Source organism: Microcaecilia unicolor, unplaced genomic scaffold, assembly GCF_901765095.1.
Source record: "Microcaecilia unicolor unplaced genomic scaffold, aMicUni1.1, whole genome shotgun sequence".
Lineage (NCBI taxonomy): Eukaryota > Metazoa > Chordata > Amphibia > Gymnophiona > Siphonopidae > Microcaecilia > Microcaecilia unicolor.
Window position 1 is genome coordinate 5258 of NW_021963463.1, and position 16267 is coordinate 21524.

Here is a 16267-nt window from a genome sequence, read left to right on the forward strand (position 1 = left end):
TTCGAGTCCACCCCAAGGAGCAGAACCTGGCACGACACACCGCAAACAGACTACAGGATGATGGAGAGAGGCGTGAGAGAAAGGGGTGATGCTGGATGGCAGGGGAAGAGAAGGACAGATGTGGAAACGGGGGATGGAAGAAAAAAAGAAAGGAGAGAGATGGTGGACATGAAGAGGGTAGGAGAAGGGAAGAGGGGAAATGCACATAGATGGCAGGGAACGGAAGAGAAGAGAGAAAGGAGGAGATGCAGCCCATGGATGGAGGGAAAGGGAAGAGTGGAAAACTAGACAGATTTGAGAAGGAGGCAGAAAAATGGACGAATGTTGGAAGTGAAAGGACTAGAGCAGGGAGTGAAGGAGGAGAGAAAAGAAACAGTGAATGGACAGGAGGCCCTGGAAACAGAGTTCAGAGCACAGAGAGAGGGAAGCAGAATCAGAGACAGGGAAGAAGATGATTAGAAAAATACAAATCACCAGACAACAAAAATGAGAAAAATTATTGTATTTTCAGTTTAGTAACTGAAATATGTTACTAAACTGAATTTACTTCAGCTATATATTTTGCACTGAACAGGAGGATATGTGAATGGAGGAGGGACGCTTTATGCGATTAATCGTGAGGAGGAAATGTGAGGGGAGGAGGACGCTTTATGTGATTAATCGTGAGATTACAATCTTTAACCAATGTGCAGACCTAATAAAAACAATAAATAGAAACATTTGCTGAACTTTCCTAGTTGCTACTGTAGAGATTTCAATATTTATTCAAACCAGTAGTCCATAGCATGGTTCTCAACCCAGTCCTGAGGACATACCTAGCCAGTCAGGTTTGCTGGATCCCCACAATGAATATGCACAAAACAGATTTGCATACAATGAAGGTAGTGCATGCAAATTTCTCACACAAATTAATCATGGATATCCTGATAATATGACTGGCTGGGTGTGTCCCAGGGACAGAGTTGAGAATCCCTGCCTATAGTGAGGATACAAATTCTACCACATGCTACCCTTCTTGTGTGATACATGTTTCACTTACCATGCCCATTGCAGTAGTAAATCCATTTCTCCCTGTTCTGTGTTGGGGCAGTGGATTTCGTCATTGCAGCCTTTTCCACAATAGTATTAGGGTCCTGCCTTGGCCCTTTCTTTAAGACACGTGAGCTTCTTCTAATGCTGCACACCACGATCACCACAAGAACCAGCAGCAGAAATAATACAATCATCCAGGGTAAGTGCTCATTGATGTCAAAATGTTTATGGGTGTTCGGCCGTGGGGGGCCCCTTCTGGAGGCCTTGAAAGCTGCATTCTTTTCACCTTCAGCTCCTGTGACCCCGATGGCTGGTTGCATCTTTGCTACCGATACCTGGGGGGGCATTTTGTGATGGTGGTTTTCCTGGTGTTTCGTAGCCCTGGGACTTGAAGCTGTTATGTTTATTTTGCGAGTCTCATTCTGTGAGGTTTCACTTAAATGTCGGGTTGGGTTTGTTACACTTATCCTTGTAGAGGCAGCAAAGCGAAGCCCTGAAGAAACAGCTGCAAGGAGTTTCGTAGCCCTGGGACTTGAAGCTGTTATGTTTATTTTATGTGTGTCATTCTGCGAGGTTTCACTTAAACGTCGGGTTGGGTTTGTTACACTTATCCTTGTAGAGGCAGCAAAGCGAAGCCCTGAAGAAACAGCTGCAAGGACAAAAAGACAATAGTTTCAGGGGTTATGAGCAAAAAATGAAATTAAAATGTAACTTACGATCAACAGAGCTCACAAACAACAGTAAGAGACCAGGTCTTCCTGAAGACCCCGACAGAACCCTTCTAATCAACGCTAACTCTAAAGCCAAAATTTCACTTGGCGGTGCAAAAGTTAGGAAGCCCGGGGATGGGGGTGGGAAGGAAATATCTAAATATACTCATTCTTAAATTAAGAGAGTTATTAAGGTAGGCTACTGTTAAGACGGGAAAATTAGGTTCTTACCTTGGTAATTTTCTTTCCTTTAGTCATAGCAGATGAAGCCATTACGTATGGGTTGTGTCCAACAACCAGCAGGGGGAGATAGAGAGCACTCAAATTTCACAGTGCCACATGGTCAGCTAGCTCCACTGTCTCTTCAGTATTTGAAGCTTCCAAAGCAGTATAACAAACCGCAATGGGAATAACATGAACTTTCCTCACAGCGAACGATGGCCCCATAACAAGGGCATGAACTCAAAAGGAGGGCATGAACACATCCTCCTGGAGGGAATAAACTCGTCCTCCTCTTTGTATTTATGGAGGGAACACACAAATCCTCCTGGAGGGAATGAGCTCAACCTCCTACACATGAACTGGAGGGAATGAACTCATCCTCCTATAAGTGAACAAGAATCCTGAAGACTGTTTTCCAACTTTCTCCCAAGGAAGGATTAGAACTTCAGGAAACAAGAACAGAACCTGAAACAGATTCACATCATACAGACAATCATACAGGGAGGGCTCATGGTTTCATCTGCTATAACTAAAGGAAAGAAAATTACCAAGGTAAGAACCTAATTTTCCCTTCCTTGTCATCAAGCAGATGAAGCCATTATGTATGGGATGTATCAAAGCAATCCCTATATAGGGTGGGAACAAGTCACACCACGCGCTAGCACTTGTGCTCCAAAACGCGCATCCCTCCTAGCAGCCACATCCAGCCTGTAATGTCGGGCAAATGAGAGCTTCGAAGCCCATGTTGCTGCACTGCAAATCTCATGAACAGAGAGTGCTCCAGTTTCAGCCCAAGAGGAAGAAATCGCTCTTGTAGAATGTGCCTTAAAGGCTACAGGCGGAGGCCGGCCGGCAAGCAGATAAGCTGAAAAGATAGCTTCTTTGAGCCAGCGGGCAATAGTGGCTTTAGACGCTGGAGACCCTCTGCGAGAACCTGATAGTAAAACAAACAAATGATCAGAGGTCCTGAAAGAATTAGTAACTCACAGATACTGCAACAGAATCCTGCGCACATCCAACAGGTGCAACTGCCCAAAGGATTCTGGAAACTCCTCCTTAACAAAAGAGGGTAGAAAAACAGGCTGGGTAAGGTGAAACGCTGAAACCACCTTAGGCATGAAGGAAGGCACAGTACGAACCGTGACCCCGGACTCTAAAAATTGCAGAAATGGGTCTCGACAAGACAGCGCCTGGAGTTCTGACACCCGTCTTGCTGAAGTAATGGCCACCAGAAAAACGGCCTTCAGTGTCAAATCTTTCTCTGAAGCTCGCCGTAGCGGCTCAAAAGGAGAACCCTGCAGAGCCTTCAAAACTAGCCCCAGGTTCCAAGCTGGACAAGGTGCCCGCACGGGAGGACGGAGCCGAAGCACCCCTCTAAGAAACCGTGCCACATCTGGATGAGCAGCCAAAGACACGCCTGCAACCTTACCATAAAGGGAGGCCAATGCTGCCACTTGCACCCGCAGGGAATTATAGGCCAAGCCTTTTTGTACACCATCCTGAAAAAAGTCCAGAATCAGCGAGACAGGAGCCCGCCTGGGTGTGATCGCTTTTGAAACACACCAAGCCTCAAACTGGCGCCAGATCCTGGCATAAGCCATGGAAGTGGACCGCTTGCGGGCCTGCAGGAGAGTGGAAATAACATTATTGGAATAGCCTTTGCCTCTCAATTGCGCCCTCTCAATAGCCATGCCGTAAGACCAAAACGGTAGGCGTCCTCCATGGCCACCGGTCCCTGCGACAACAGGTTTGGTACCAGAGGTAAAGGAAGGGGAGCCTCCACTAGCATCTGTCGGAGGTCCGCATGCCAAGACCCCCTGGGCCAATCCAGGGCGATGAGAACCACTTCTCCTGGGTGAAGCTGAATCCGCAGGAGTACAAGCCCTATCAAGGGCCACGGAAGGAACACATACCAGAGGCCCAGAGGCCAGGGTTGAGCCAAGGCATCCAACCCGGCTGAGCGAGGATCTCTCCGTCTGCTGAAAAGCACGGGACTTTGGCAGTTGAGCTTGTCGCCATAAGATCCATTACGGGCTTGCCCCATTTGGCACATATCTGCAGGAATACTTCGTCTGCCAGTTCCCATTCCGCTGGATCGATTTGATGCCTGCTTAGATAATCGGCTTGCACGTTGCTCTGACCTGCAATGTGAGCTGCCGACAGACACTGTAGATGCAGCTCGGCCCAGTGGCAAATCTGTTCGGTCTGTGTGACCAGCACTCAGCACTGAGTGCCGCCTTGTCGGTTTATGTAGGCCACTGTTGTCGTGTTGACCAACATCACTCTGACAGCCAATCCTTCCAGGGTCACTTGAAAGGCCAGAAGCGCCTGAAACACCGCTTTCAACTCTAGGTGATTGATGGACCACTCCGACTCGTCGGGTGTCCAAAGACCCTGGGCATGCTTCCCCTTGCAATGTGCGCCCCAGCCCTTCAGGCTGGCTTCTGTCACCACTAGGCACCAATCAGGGAGTGCCAGCGGCATTCCTCGCCGCAGCATGCTGTCTGAGAGCCACCACTCCATGCTGAGTCGGGCCGCAGGGAGCCAAGAGAGTCTGCATTGATAATCCTGAGATACTGGAGACCATCGCTGAAGCAGGGAATGCTGCAGAGGTCTCAGGTGCGCTCTCGCCCAGGGCACCAAATCCAAGGTGGCCGTCATCAATCCCAACAGCTGGACAATGTCCCAAGCTCGCGGGCGGGGCATCCTCAGGAGCAGACGGACCTGATTCTGAAGCTTGCACCGCCTTTGCTCGGGTAGGAATACATATCCCGAGTCTGCGTCGAACCGTGCCCCCAAATATTCTAGAGATTGCGAGGGGGTCAGGTGACTTTTGGCTACATTGACGACCCAGCCCAGAGATTGAAGTACTGAGACCACTCTGGCTGTAGCTTGATGGCTCTCTGTTGAGGAGTCCGCTCTGATGAGCCAGTCGTCTAGGTACGGGTGAACCCGGATACCTTCTCGCCTGAGAAAAGCAGCTACTACCACCATTACCTTGGAAAAGGTTCAGGGAGCTGTGGCGAGGCCAAAAGGCAAGGCCCAAAACTGGAAATGTTTTCCTATCACCGCAAACCGCAGTAACTTCTGGTGCGGGGGCCAAATTGGAATGTGCAAGTAAGCTTCTTTCAGGTCCAGAGACGTGAGAAACTCTCCTGGCTGTACCGCCGCACTGACAGAGCGCAGGGTTTCCATGTGAAAATGCCGCACTCTTAGGGACGTTTATTTCTTTTAAGTCCAGAATAGGGCGAAAAGACCCACCTTTTCGCGGCAGCACAAAGTAAATGGAGTAGCGGCCGCAGCCAAAATCGGCGGGAGGCACCGGGGAAAACCGCCCCAATGTGAATCAAACCTTGTAAGGTCTCCTCTACCGCTGCCCGTTTGGTGGCAGAACCGCACCAGGACTCCACAAACACGTCTCTTATCGGGGCATCGAATTTTATTCGGTATCCTTCTCTGATCAGGTCCAAGACCCACTGATCTGAGGTAATCTTGGCCCACTCCTCGAGAAAGAGGGAAAGACGTCCTCCTATAACAGGAATCGAGGAGGGGGCCGGCGCACCCTCATTGAGAGGGTTGCCCTTGAACTCCAGGTCTTGAGCCTGCTGCTGCGGAACGTTTGTCCGAGTGAAAGAAGTTCCTCTGCTGAAAACCGGCCACGAGAAGTGGACCCAGCAGAATGCCCCAGGCGGTACCTTCTAGCTTCAAGGAAGAGAGGTCCATAAGAGGAGTGAACCGCCTGACCCTTGGAGAGAGGCCGCGGCCTATCCTCGGGTAAGCGCTGGGGTTTAGCATCTCCCAGGCCTTTCACAATTTTCTCCAACTCCTCACCCAATAGGAGAAGGCCTTGAAAGGGCAACTTCACCAACCTTTGCTTAGAGGCCATGTCCACCGCCCAATGCCGTAGCCACAGAAGACGGCGAGCCGCCACTGCTACAGCCATCTGTTTAGCCGAAGCTCTGACAATATCATAAAGGGCGTCAGCCAAAAAGGACAAGCCGACTCCATTCGCGGAGCCACTTCAGACAAGGGCTCCGCTCCATCACCGGGCTGTTCCACTGCCTGTTGCAACCATGCCAGGCAGGCTCCAGCAGCATAACAACTGCATGCAGACGCCCGAATAGTAAGACCAGCAATTTCAAAGGACCGTTTAAGTGCTGATTCCAGTCTACGGTCTTGCATGTCCTTCAGCTGTGACTAGGGCATCCACCTTAGGCATTGCAAAGCGAGCCAAATGCTCCTCACTCAGAGGGAATAATTGCCCCATAGCCCTGGAAACTTTCAAAGGTCCTTCGGGGTTCAGCCCATTGAGCTGAAATAAGCTCTTGGATGGAGTCATGCAAAGGAAAGGCTCGAGCAGGCTTTTTGGTACTTGCCATCCTCTGATTTCCAGAGGAGGCCACGCCACTCCCTGGATCTTCAATAGACAGGACCTGTAAGACAATCTGAAATAAGCGCTGGCAGCTCCTCACGGTGGAAAATCCTCACTGCGGATGGATCATCTGGATCCAGTGGCCCTTCTGCACCTTCCTCTGTTTCCTCTGGCCACGAGGGCCTGCCAGACCCCTCAGAGTCACCACATCCCGACCACGGGGGGGGGGGGGGGGGAAAGGGGGGTGCGCCACTCTCTGAAGGGGAATTTACCCTTCTGCGCTTCTCTTGCGGCCAGCTATCAGGGAAAAACGCCTCAGAGGGCAATCCCAGGCCTGCATCCACCAGAGGAGCAGTAAGGGGGGCCGCAGAAAACCCCTGTGGCTGAGCTATTTTAAGCATATAAGCATTATGAAGCAATAATACAAAGTCAGGGGAGAAAAACTCGCCCTGGGCACCCGGTTCCAGTCTGGGGCTAGTAGCTCTTTGGCCAGCCTCAATTCGAGGGCCCCCTCCGGTCTCCAGACCCTCTGCCTCAGCGGGGGTCACGCCATGTGGTGCTTTGAAAATGGCGCCCGCTGCCAGCTCCACCGAGCGGGAAGAATCATCGCTCACCATGCTCGGGCTGGCTCTTACGCCTGAACAGCACGTTTTACAGAGCCCTGCTGCTGATCTGCGCTTGCCACACTTGGAACAGTGCTTAACACTCTGCAGCCATCGCCGAAAAACGGCGGAAAATTCAAAATGGCAGCTTCGCGCCAAAAACATCTCGATCGCGGGCCCTCCCCGGAGGAGTCAGAAAACACTCTTACCTCAGTGGACCGAGTATACAAGCTCCGGTCACGCTGTAGAAACTGAAGAAAACCTGTTTTGTTTTGTTTTTTAAACACTGTGAGGAAAGTAGAGAAAACAGCAAAAGAGGCAATCAAATCAACTCCGGAGGTACAGAACAGTGGGAAAGGCAGGGAAAGGCGAACCAATGTGCCTGCATCCACCAAGTATAGAGTGGGAAAGAGCAGGGAAAAGTGAAACTAATGTGCTCACATCTACTGGGGGGATGGGTAAGGCAGGAAAAGGGCAAACCTATGTGCCTTTAAAGTGAAGCTGCTATAGCCTCTAACACCCCGGCTAACAACTGGCAAGCCAGGAGCCACCCCCAGGCAGATATTTTAAGGAGCTTGATCAAGCTGCAACCACCCTGCTTGGGGAGATAGAGACTACTGAAGAGGCAGTGGAGCTAGCTGACCATGTGGCACTGTGAAATTTGAGTGCTCTCTAGCTCCCCCTGCTGGTTGATGGACACAACCCATATGCAATGGCTTCATCTGCTTGATGACAAGGAAATGTTATTTTAATGTTAACACCAGTTAATACTAATTAGGTAGGACTCACTGCTTTAAATGGGACCTGTTGTAAAACATCTCTTAACAGAAGGCCACATTGATAACTATGCCCCTAAATGACACAGTCTCTGGTCACTGCATCATGATTTATTTCACCTCGTATTAAATTACTTAATTATACCACCACCTTTTTTTCAATTTCTTTTTTTTTTATTTAAATCTACAAGCTCTTTTATTGATAAAAGCAGAGAGATACATACAGTTACAGCAGCACTTTAACTGGCTTGGCTAAAAAGAAGGGTGCAAAGGGCCTATGAAGTGTATAGCACATACAACCCAAGAATGAGAAAGTTCCAGCACATGAAGTCCTCTAGATAAACTGGACAGCTCGATTTAAGGTTTTCACCATGCTGTTCTATAACCTTCTCCCACCACTGTCTGAAATACACAGCCAGGACATGGAACACAATGTTCCCATTGTCTGCCAAGCCCTGAAATTCAGGAAACTATATAGCTTTTTATTTATAAAGTTTTTCTCCTTAGGGTTTATGATAACCTGCCAAAGCACTTACACAAAGAGCATTTCAACTTAATCTAAACCTTGATGCTCTCAAGGCTTAATTTCTGGTGCCGGTCAGGCGTTTCCTGGATAATTATGTCCACATATGAAAGGTGTATTGACAAAAACAATACCCAGGAAACAAATATGCTCATTTAATTGTAATTCACCATATTAAAACCACATCAAGTCCATAACCACTTTACAGGCCCACCCACAGCCTTGCTATTTAACAGGGGTAACAAATGGAACATTTGTATATTAAAATGATTGGTAAGATACATTGTTTATGAAACATGCTTCTAGCTGGTTCTGTGCATTAAAAGAAATGCAATTGATATGTTTAATCACACAATTGATATGTTTAATCACACTTGTTAAAATAGCACAATATAATTAACACTTGTATTACCTCATGCATTTTCTACTCTGATCCACTAGAAAAAGACTATCAAACATTCATCATACATTTTTGGTTGTTTAAAACTGCCCCTTCACATCAAAAAGCAGAGGAAAAATTAAAAACATATGACAAAGGAAGCAATGTTCTTGAGATCTGGAAATCTCATACAAAAGAAAAGTCCTTAAAATGTGTCCACAATCTTTTAACTTTATAGTAATGTAAAATTGGGTAATATACATTCAGGTATGTGAGTAGATTAAAAAATAAAAATAAATTAAAGGGTTTTAGCCATGGATTGTGCCATACTTCATTTTAACATTTAATTGTTATTACCCCGATTTCAAAGGATCTGTTATCATAGCAACATAACGGTATCCTGAACACTCTTCCAATATGGGGTATTAGAAATAGTAGTTTTCCACATTTTATGGTTACCAGATCAATGGGAGGATGTTTCTGGAAGCAGCTAGTATTATCTTGCTTATAATTCATCTCTTGTTGCAGGTATATCATAACATAATGTTGTATTCATTTTGGTTTTAACTCATGCCTTTTCAGTATGGTCGATTTAACATTTGTTTACTGTAGCTCAATGAATGTACGCAAGTACATCTAAATTGTGTATATTATACATATATTAAACATACAAATCAATTACTGAATAAAAATTATTAGGGGACCAGCACATGTAAAATGCTCAGAGAGAAACCACAGACTAAATAAGCCACATTTACATACTATAAAAATAATCCATTATCCCTGCTCAGCTGCTAGCTCTTCAAAATGCGCATGTGCTAGTCAGCATGCCCTGCTACTCAGCAGAAGCACGAAGACTTGCCCGACTGCCTTGGCCTCTGGCCACTCCACCTTCTCTGGCTCTCTTTGGCGCACCTAGAGAGAAATTCCTTACTTAGTTCTTTGCAAAAGCATTAGTCCCTGACAAAGGGCATAAAGCAAGTCAAGCCAATTCAATTTTGGGAACTGCAGGGGGAGCCGCACCCCTCTGGGCAAGGCCCCACAGGACCAAGCTAAAGCCTCACACTCGGTGGCACTAAGAAGTGTGATGGGGGGCTGTGGAGCCAAACTCCAAGCTCAACCAGGTACAGTCCCGAGACTGACCTGGAAGCAGCCATGGGCTCGGCTATGCTGTGTAGGGAGTTAGGCCAGGGACAGGAGCCCCGTCAGCACAACCTACCACCTGCTGAGAGTAGAGAAAAAATACTAGATTTCTGCCAGTGACAACACCAGCACCAGAGGTGCTTCCTGGAACATTCAGTTCTCTACCTCCAACTGCTGGTAGGAAGGGATGACACCCATTTGTGCAGAATGGTGGAGCCAACACTAAGAAAAAAAAAAAAAAAAAAAAAAAAGATTAGGTATTTCTAATCCCATTTGTTCATTCAGAATCCATAGACTACCAGAGGTCATAATTCACATAAAAAAAAATTGTAAGAAAACATCCTGGTTTAAGCTCCTCCCCCCCCCCCCCCCCCCCCCTCAAGTGTAAATTAAAGTTTTCCCACAATTCCAGTGGAATTAAATTCTAGTCTTATTGTACATACTTACACACGTCTATACTGCCATGCAATCTTATAAAAGGCTTTTTCCACATGTAAAACAGAGGTTACACTGAAAACCTTTTATAAAAATACCTTCAACAATGGACAGTTTCTGCTCATTGAAGCCTACAATATGATCAAGCAGATATGATACAAAGCAGAAACAAATGAAAGGCTCAGAGCTAAAAATGTATCTTCACAAATTGCCAAAGAACAGTTACATATCAAGTTCAGCTTGTTCTTGAAAGCCATGTACACAAAGTAAATAGTGAAATGCATAAACTATGGATTAGACTTGAGAATCCATGGTCAATTCTTAGGGTAAGAAGAGAATAGGACCATTTTTCATAAATGTATAACTCTCCAAATTCACATAGAGGACACCATTACTTAGTCCACAGGTACATTTACCTGAAGGCTTTGTACCAATTTTCAGAGGTAAGAACATACATTTGCCTTTGAAAATTACCCTGGGGAAATGCCACACACAGATGTTTGCAAGAAAATAAGCCACGTAGATCTGAAGAACCTAAAATGTACATGTTATTTCCTCCCCTACCTACCCATGACCCTGGGGAAATGCCACACACAGATATTTGCAAGAATATAAACCATGTAGATCTGAAGAACATAACATGTACATGTTATTTCCTCCCCAACCTAACTATGGCCCTGGGAAAGGCTGTCTTTCTAACCTGCCAGAAGAGCAAGTGTTAATCCTCACCCCTATTTTCAGGCAGATATGGGATGAACAATTTTCAGACAGCAAATTGCTTCTGAAAATTGCCTATCCATGTAAAAATCCAAAGCAGCAAGGCCAATGAAAATCAAAGAATCCACAAAAGAAGTTACTATAGGCCAATGTTTAACAACCCAGTCAGGTTTCAGTATATCCACAATGAATATGCATGAGATGGTATACAGATTTCATGTATATCATCGTAGATATCCTGAAACCCAACTGTCTGGGTGTACCCCAAGGACTGGGTTGAGAAGCACTGCTGTAGGCACAAAGGTTTCCAAGAACAAATGAACCTAATCCAAGCCCACAAGCATTGAGTGCCTGTAGCTTCCACAGCAATGAATAGCTGGATTAGCCAACACCAAGGAGGTTTCATTGATAGGAGATGGCATCACATAACAAAGCTGAAGCCATAGCCATTATCTTGATACACTCAAAACAAAGCAAACTATTGGTCCATGACAAGCAACATAGGCAGCCCTTATTTATAATAAATATTTGCTATTGTTCAGGACAACTCAATATGGTGGCAAGTTCTACGTACTGGCTTCAGGCCAGATAATGGGCCAAGCACTCTCCCTCTGTGTCAATTAAACCTCCTTGGTCAACACTTTGTAAGCCATGCAGACTCCTGGAGAATGCTATGTATTACCTTTGGGAGAAGTGGTTAAAGCAGCACTGGCGCCAAGTGCTTCAGATGGTTCTGTTGAAACCGTGTCCGTACCAGAAAAAGATTGTGTGGCACCACATACATTGTCACTCTTTTTTGTTCCCGGCTTGATGATTAACAGGCCTTGTCCCAAGCAGTCCGTGTGACTCTTGCACCTCATCACACTAGAAGGCACATCAGAGAAAGTACCACGTGAGCATGGTTTACACCTGGTGTCCTCAGTCTCATTGCCTTTTTTCTTCACCCCCCATCCAGCTTGGCAGACAGAATGAGGGGTGCAGGTGTCATTGGATAGGAAAGTACCAGGTGGACAGATACACTCACGATCAGACAAGGTAGTACAAGGTGTTCTTTCAATCATCAGCTCTTGGCAGGGCTCCCTGCAGGCATGACAACTTTCTATCCCATTCTCATGTTTTGTGAAGGTCCCAGATGGACAAGGGCTGCATTCCCGTAGGGCACTCTCCATACAGTGCTTGGACACATGGGTTCCTGCTGGGTACGAAGAGAATAGGACCATTTTCATACATTTATAACTCTCCAAATTCACAAAGAGGACACCATTACTTAGTCCACAGGTACACTTACCTGAAGGCTTTGCACCAATTTTCAGAGGTAAGAGCATGCGTTTGCCTTTGAAAATTACCCTGGGGAAATGCCACACACAGATGCTTGCAAGAAAATAAGCCACGTAGATCTGAAGAACCCAAAACGTACATGTTATTTCCTCCCCTACCTACCCATGACTCTGGGGAAATGCCACACACAGATATTTGCAAGAATATAAACCATGTAGATCTGAAGAACATAACATGTACATGTTATTTCCTCCCCTACCTAACTATGGCCCTGGGAAAGGCTGTCTTTCTAACCTGCCAGAAGAGCAAGTGTTAATCCTCACCCCTATTTTCAGGCAGATATGGGATGAACAATTTTCAGACAGCAAATTGTATTTTTACATGGTTAGGCAATTTTCAGAAGCAAAGCAAGGCCAATGAAATCAAAGAATCGGAGGAAGTGACGTCACAGGCTCGAATGGCAGCGTGAAAACGGAGCTCCTGAGCCATTGCCAAAAAATAGCCTAAAACTAGCAATTCCCCACGAAAAATTAAGTGAGATATGTTCTCAACTGGAGGGCAGGTGCGCTGCATTGACTATGCCTGCATCGGGGGCAAAAACGGTTAAATTATGTATCATACCTGATAATTTTCTTTCCCTTAATCATAGCCGATCAATCCATAGACTGGTGGGTTGTGTCCATCTACCAGCAGGTGGAGATAGAGAGCAATCTTTTGCCTCCCTATATGTGGTCATGTGCTGCCGGAAATTCCCCAGTATGTCGATATCAAAGCTCCATCCGCAGGACTCAGCACTTAGAAAATTACACCCACAAAGGGACACTCTGCCCAGCTCACCACCACCGAAGCGGGGGAGAGGAAATATTCCAGCGCACCACCGCCGGGGCGGTGGGCGGGAAACCACACCCGCCAATGCAGGGGGAACTGGCTTATCCTGATACCGCAACCGCGGGAGGAGCTGGCTTACCCTAATACCGCCGAAGCGGGAGGGATACAAAGCTACCCTACAGCCGCCCGAAGCGGGAGGGAGCGCAGGCATAATTTAGTTATCAATCCAGCCACCACCGAAACGGAGGGGAGAGGAAGCAGCAGCTCACTGTAACACAAAATCGTCTCAACTCGAAGAGACTTCAATTGGAAGAACTTGAACACGAAGTCCTCATGAACAGGAAATGAAGACTGAACTTGAACCTGAAATATAACCAGAACACAAACAATACAGATATCTGGGAGGGGCTATGGATTGATCGGCTATGATTAAGGGAAAGAAAATTATCAGGTATGATACATAATTTTACCTTCCCTATCATCAAGCCGATCAATCCATAGACTGGTGGGATGTACCGAAGCAGTACTCACCCAGGGCGGGACATGGAAATCCCTGAACGTAACACTGAAGCCCCAAACTGGGCCTCGGCCCGAGCAGCCACATCCAAGCGGTAATGTCGTGAGAAGGTATGAACCGACGACCAAGTAGCCGCTCTGCAAATCTCTTCCAAGGAGACAGATCTGGACTCCGTCATCGAGGCTGCTTGTGCTCTAGTAGAGTGTGCCTTCAGCTGAATAGGTGGAATCTTCCCTGCCGCCACATAAGCTGCCGCGATCATCTCCTTGACCCAATGTGCCCCCGTAGGCTTAGATGCCTGCAGACCCTTACAAGGGCCTGCGAACAGCAAGAACAGGTGATCCGACTTCCGGAAATCATTGGTCACTTCCAAGTATCTGATGATGACTCGTCTAACATCCAGGTATTTGAGCGCAGGGTACTCCTCTGGGTAATCCTCCCTACGAAAGGAGGGTAGGTAAAGCTGCTGATTCACATGGAATCGAGAAACAATCTTGGGCAGGAAGGAAGGCACTGGGTGAATCGATACTCCTGCTTCAGTGAATCGCAGGAACGGCTCTCTACACGAGAGCGCCTGGAGCTCGGAAACTCTTCTGGCTGATGTGATAGCCACCAGGAAGACCACTTTCAATCTCAGATCCTTCAGCGATGCCCTTGGCAAGGGCTCGAAGGGCGGCTTCAGCAAGGTCCGTAGCACCAGATTGAGATTCCACGTAGGCACTATCGAGTGCAGAGGGGGGCGGTGAAGCAAGGGAAGCCCCCTTCAGGCGACTCCTGAAGCAAGCTAGAGCCGCCACCTGGACTTTCAGCGAACTGAGCAACAGGCCTTTCTCCAGCCCCTCTTGCAGGAACGCCAACACTGAAGATATTGGAGCAGTGAAGGGCGATACAGAGCCCGCCTCGTACCACGACGCAAAGGTACGCCAAACCCTGGTGTAAGTGGTAGAAGTAGAGCGCTTCCTCGCTCTCAGCATAGTGGCGATGACCTTGTCTGAGAAGCCCTTCTTCCTCAGCCGCTTCCGCTCAAGAGCCAGGCCGTACGACCAAAGGGGGAGGGATCCTCCATCACCACAGGACCCTGATGTAAGAGGCCCTGCTCCGCTGGCAGCCGCAGAGGTCCATCCACTGAGAGCCTGATCAAGTCCGCATACCAGGGACGTCTGGGCCAATCCGGACCCACCAGGATCACCCGGCCCGGATGCTTTGCCACCCGGCCTAGCACGCTGCCCATCATGGGCCAGGGCGGGAACACGTAGAGAAGCTCCTGTGCCAGCAACTGCTGGAGAAGAGCATCGACTCCCAGAGATCGAGGGTCCCGTCCTCTGCTGAAAAAACGCAGCACTTGGCAATTGGCCGAGGACGCCATCAGATCCAGGCTCGGCCGGCCCCAGCGTTTCGGGATGTCCAAGAACGCCTGAGCAGACAGTTGCCACTCTCCAGGATCCAAGATATGGCGACTGAGAGTCTGCCTTGACGTTCATGACTCCCGCAATGTGGGCCGCCGACAGCTGTTCCAGATTCGCTTCCGCCCACAGGCATAGCTTCATGGCCTCCTTGGCTAGAGGGGCGCTCCTGGTACCTCCCTGGCGATTGACATAGGCCACAGCCGTGGCATTGTCCGACAGGACCCGTACAGGCCTCAGCACCAGTGCCGGGAGAAACTCTAGAAGCGCCAACCGAATGGCTCGGAGTTCCAGGAGGTTGATGGACCATTTTGTCTCTGCAGGGGACCAGAGCCCCTGCGCTGTCCGTCCCAGCCCATCAAGCAGGCGTCCGTCGTGACGACAACCCACTCCGGGGTCGTAAGAGGCTTTCCTGCGGACAGCTTGCCTGGCCTCAGCCACCAGCTCAGCGCCTTTCGCACCGCTGGATGCAAAGGAAGGCGTACTGCGTAGTCCTCCGAGACTGGAGTCCACCGCCGCAGAACAGAGTGCTGTAGTGGTCTCATATGAGCCCTGGCCCAGGGCACTACCTCCATCGTGGCCGACATGGAGCCCAACAGCTGCACATAGTCCCAAGCCCGAAGAGTAGAGGAGGCTAGGAACTGGTCCACCTGGGCCCGAAGCTTGACGCTCCGGTTGTCCGGCAGGAACACTCTGCTTACTTGGGTGTCAAATCGAACTCCCAGATACTCCAGGGACTGAGTCAGGCGCAGCTGGCTTTTCTCCCAGTTGATGACCCATCCCAGGGAGCTCAGAAGAGCAATGACCCTGTCTGTAGCTCTCCCGCACTCCGCATAGGAAGGGGCTCGAATCAGCCAGTCGTCCAGATAGGGATGGACTTGCACTCCCTCCTTGCGGAGGTAGGCCGCGATGACCACCATTACTTTGGAGAAGGTCCGCGGAGCCATAGCCAACCCGAACAGGAGGACTCTGAACTGGAAGTGTCGGCCCAGCACTGCAAAGCGCAGAAAGCGATGATGAGGCGGCCAGATGGGAATATGTAGGTAAGCTTCCTTGATGTCCAGGGAGGCCAGGAAGTCTCCCTTTTTCACCGCAGCTATTACGGAGCGGAGGGTCTCCATCCGGAAGTGCCGAACTTTCAAGGCCCGATTGACTTCTTCTCCTGCTTCTCTCAATCTGTCTGTTCCGGCTTGCTCTGGTCCTGCTGCTCCGCTGTCTTCTGCTCCAACTCGTCCAGCTTATCTGTTCCAGCTTGTTCCAGTCCATCTGTCCAGCCAGTCCCAGTCTGTTCCAGCTCGTTTCGGCTTGTCCCAGCTTGTTCCAGTCCATC

The 16267-nt window shown here is 48.5% G+C and overlaps 1 protein-coding gene across 1 annotated transcript in view; it reads right to left on the minus strand.

Annotated features, from left to right (window-relative positions):
* Nucleotides 1-1039: 1039 nt before the first annotated feature.
* LOC115459338 (tumor necrosis factor receptor superfamily member 21-like) overlaps nucleotides 1040-16267 on the minus strand; it is a gene marked incomplete at its 3' end in the record, with an annotated part of 36334 nt that continues 21106 nt past the window's right edge. Inside the window, exons 3-4 of the mRNA XM_030189180.1 lie at nucleotides 11594-12106; nucleotides 1040-1681 (exon numbers count right to left, since the gene is read on the minus strand). Coding sequence (XP_030045040.1) covers nucleotides 1040-1681; nucleotides 11594-12106 — 1155 coding nt within the window. The remainder of the gene's footprint in view (nucleotides 1682-11593; nucleotides 12107-16267) is intronic.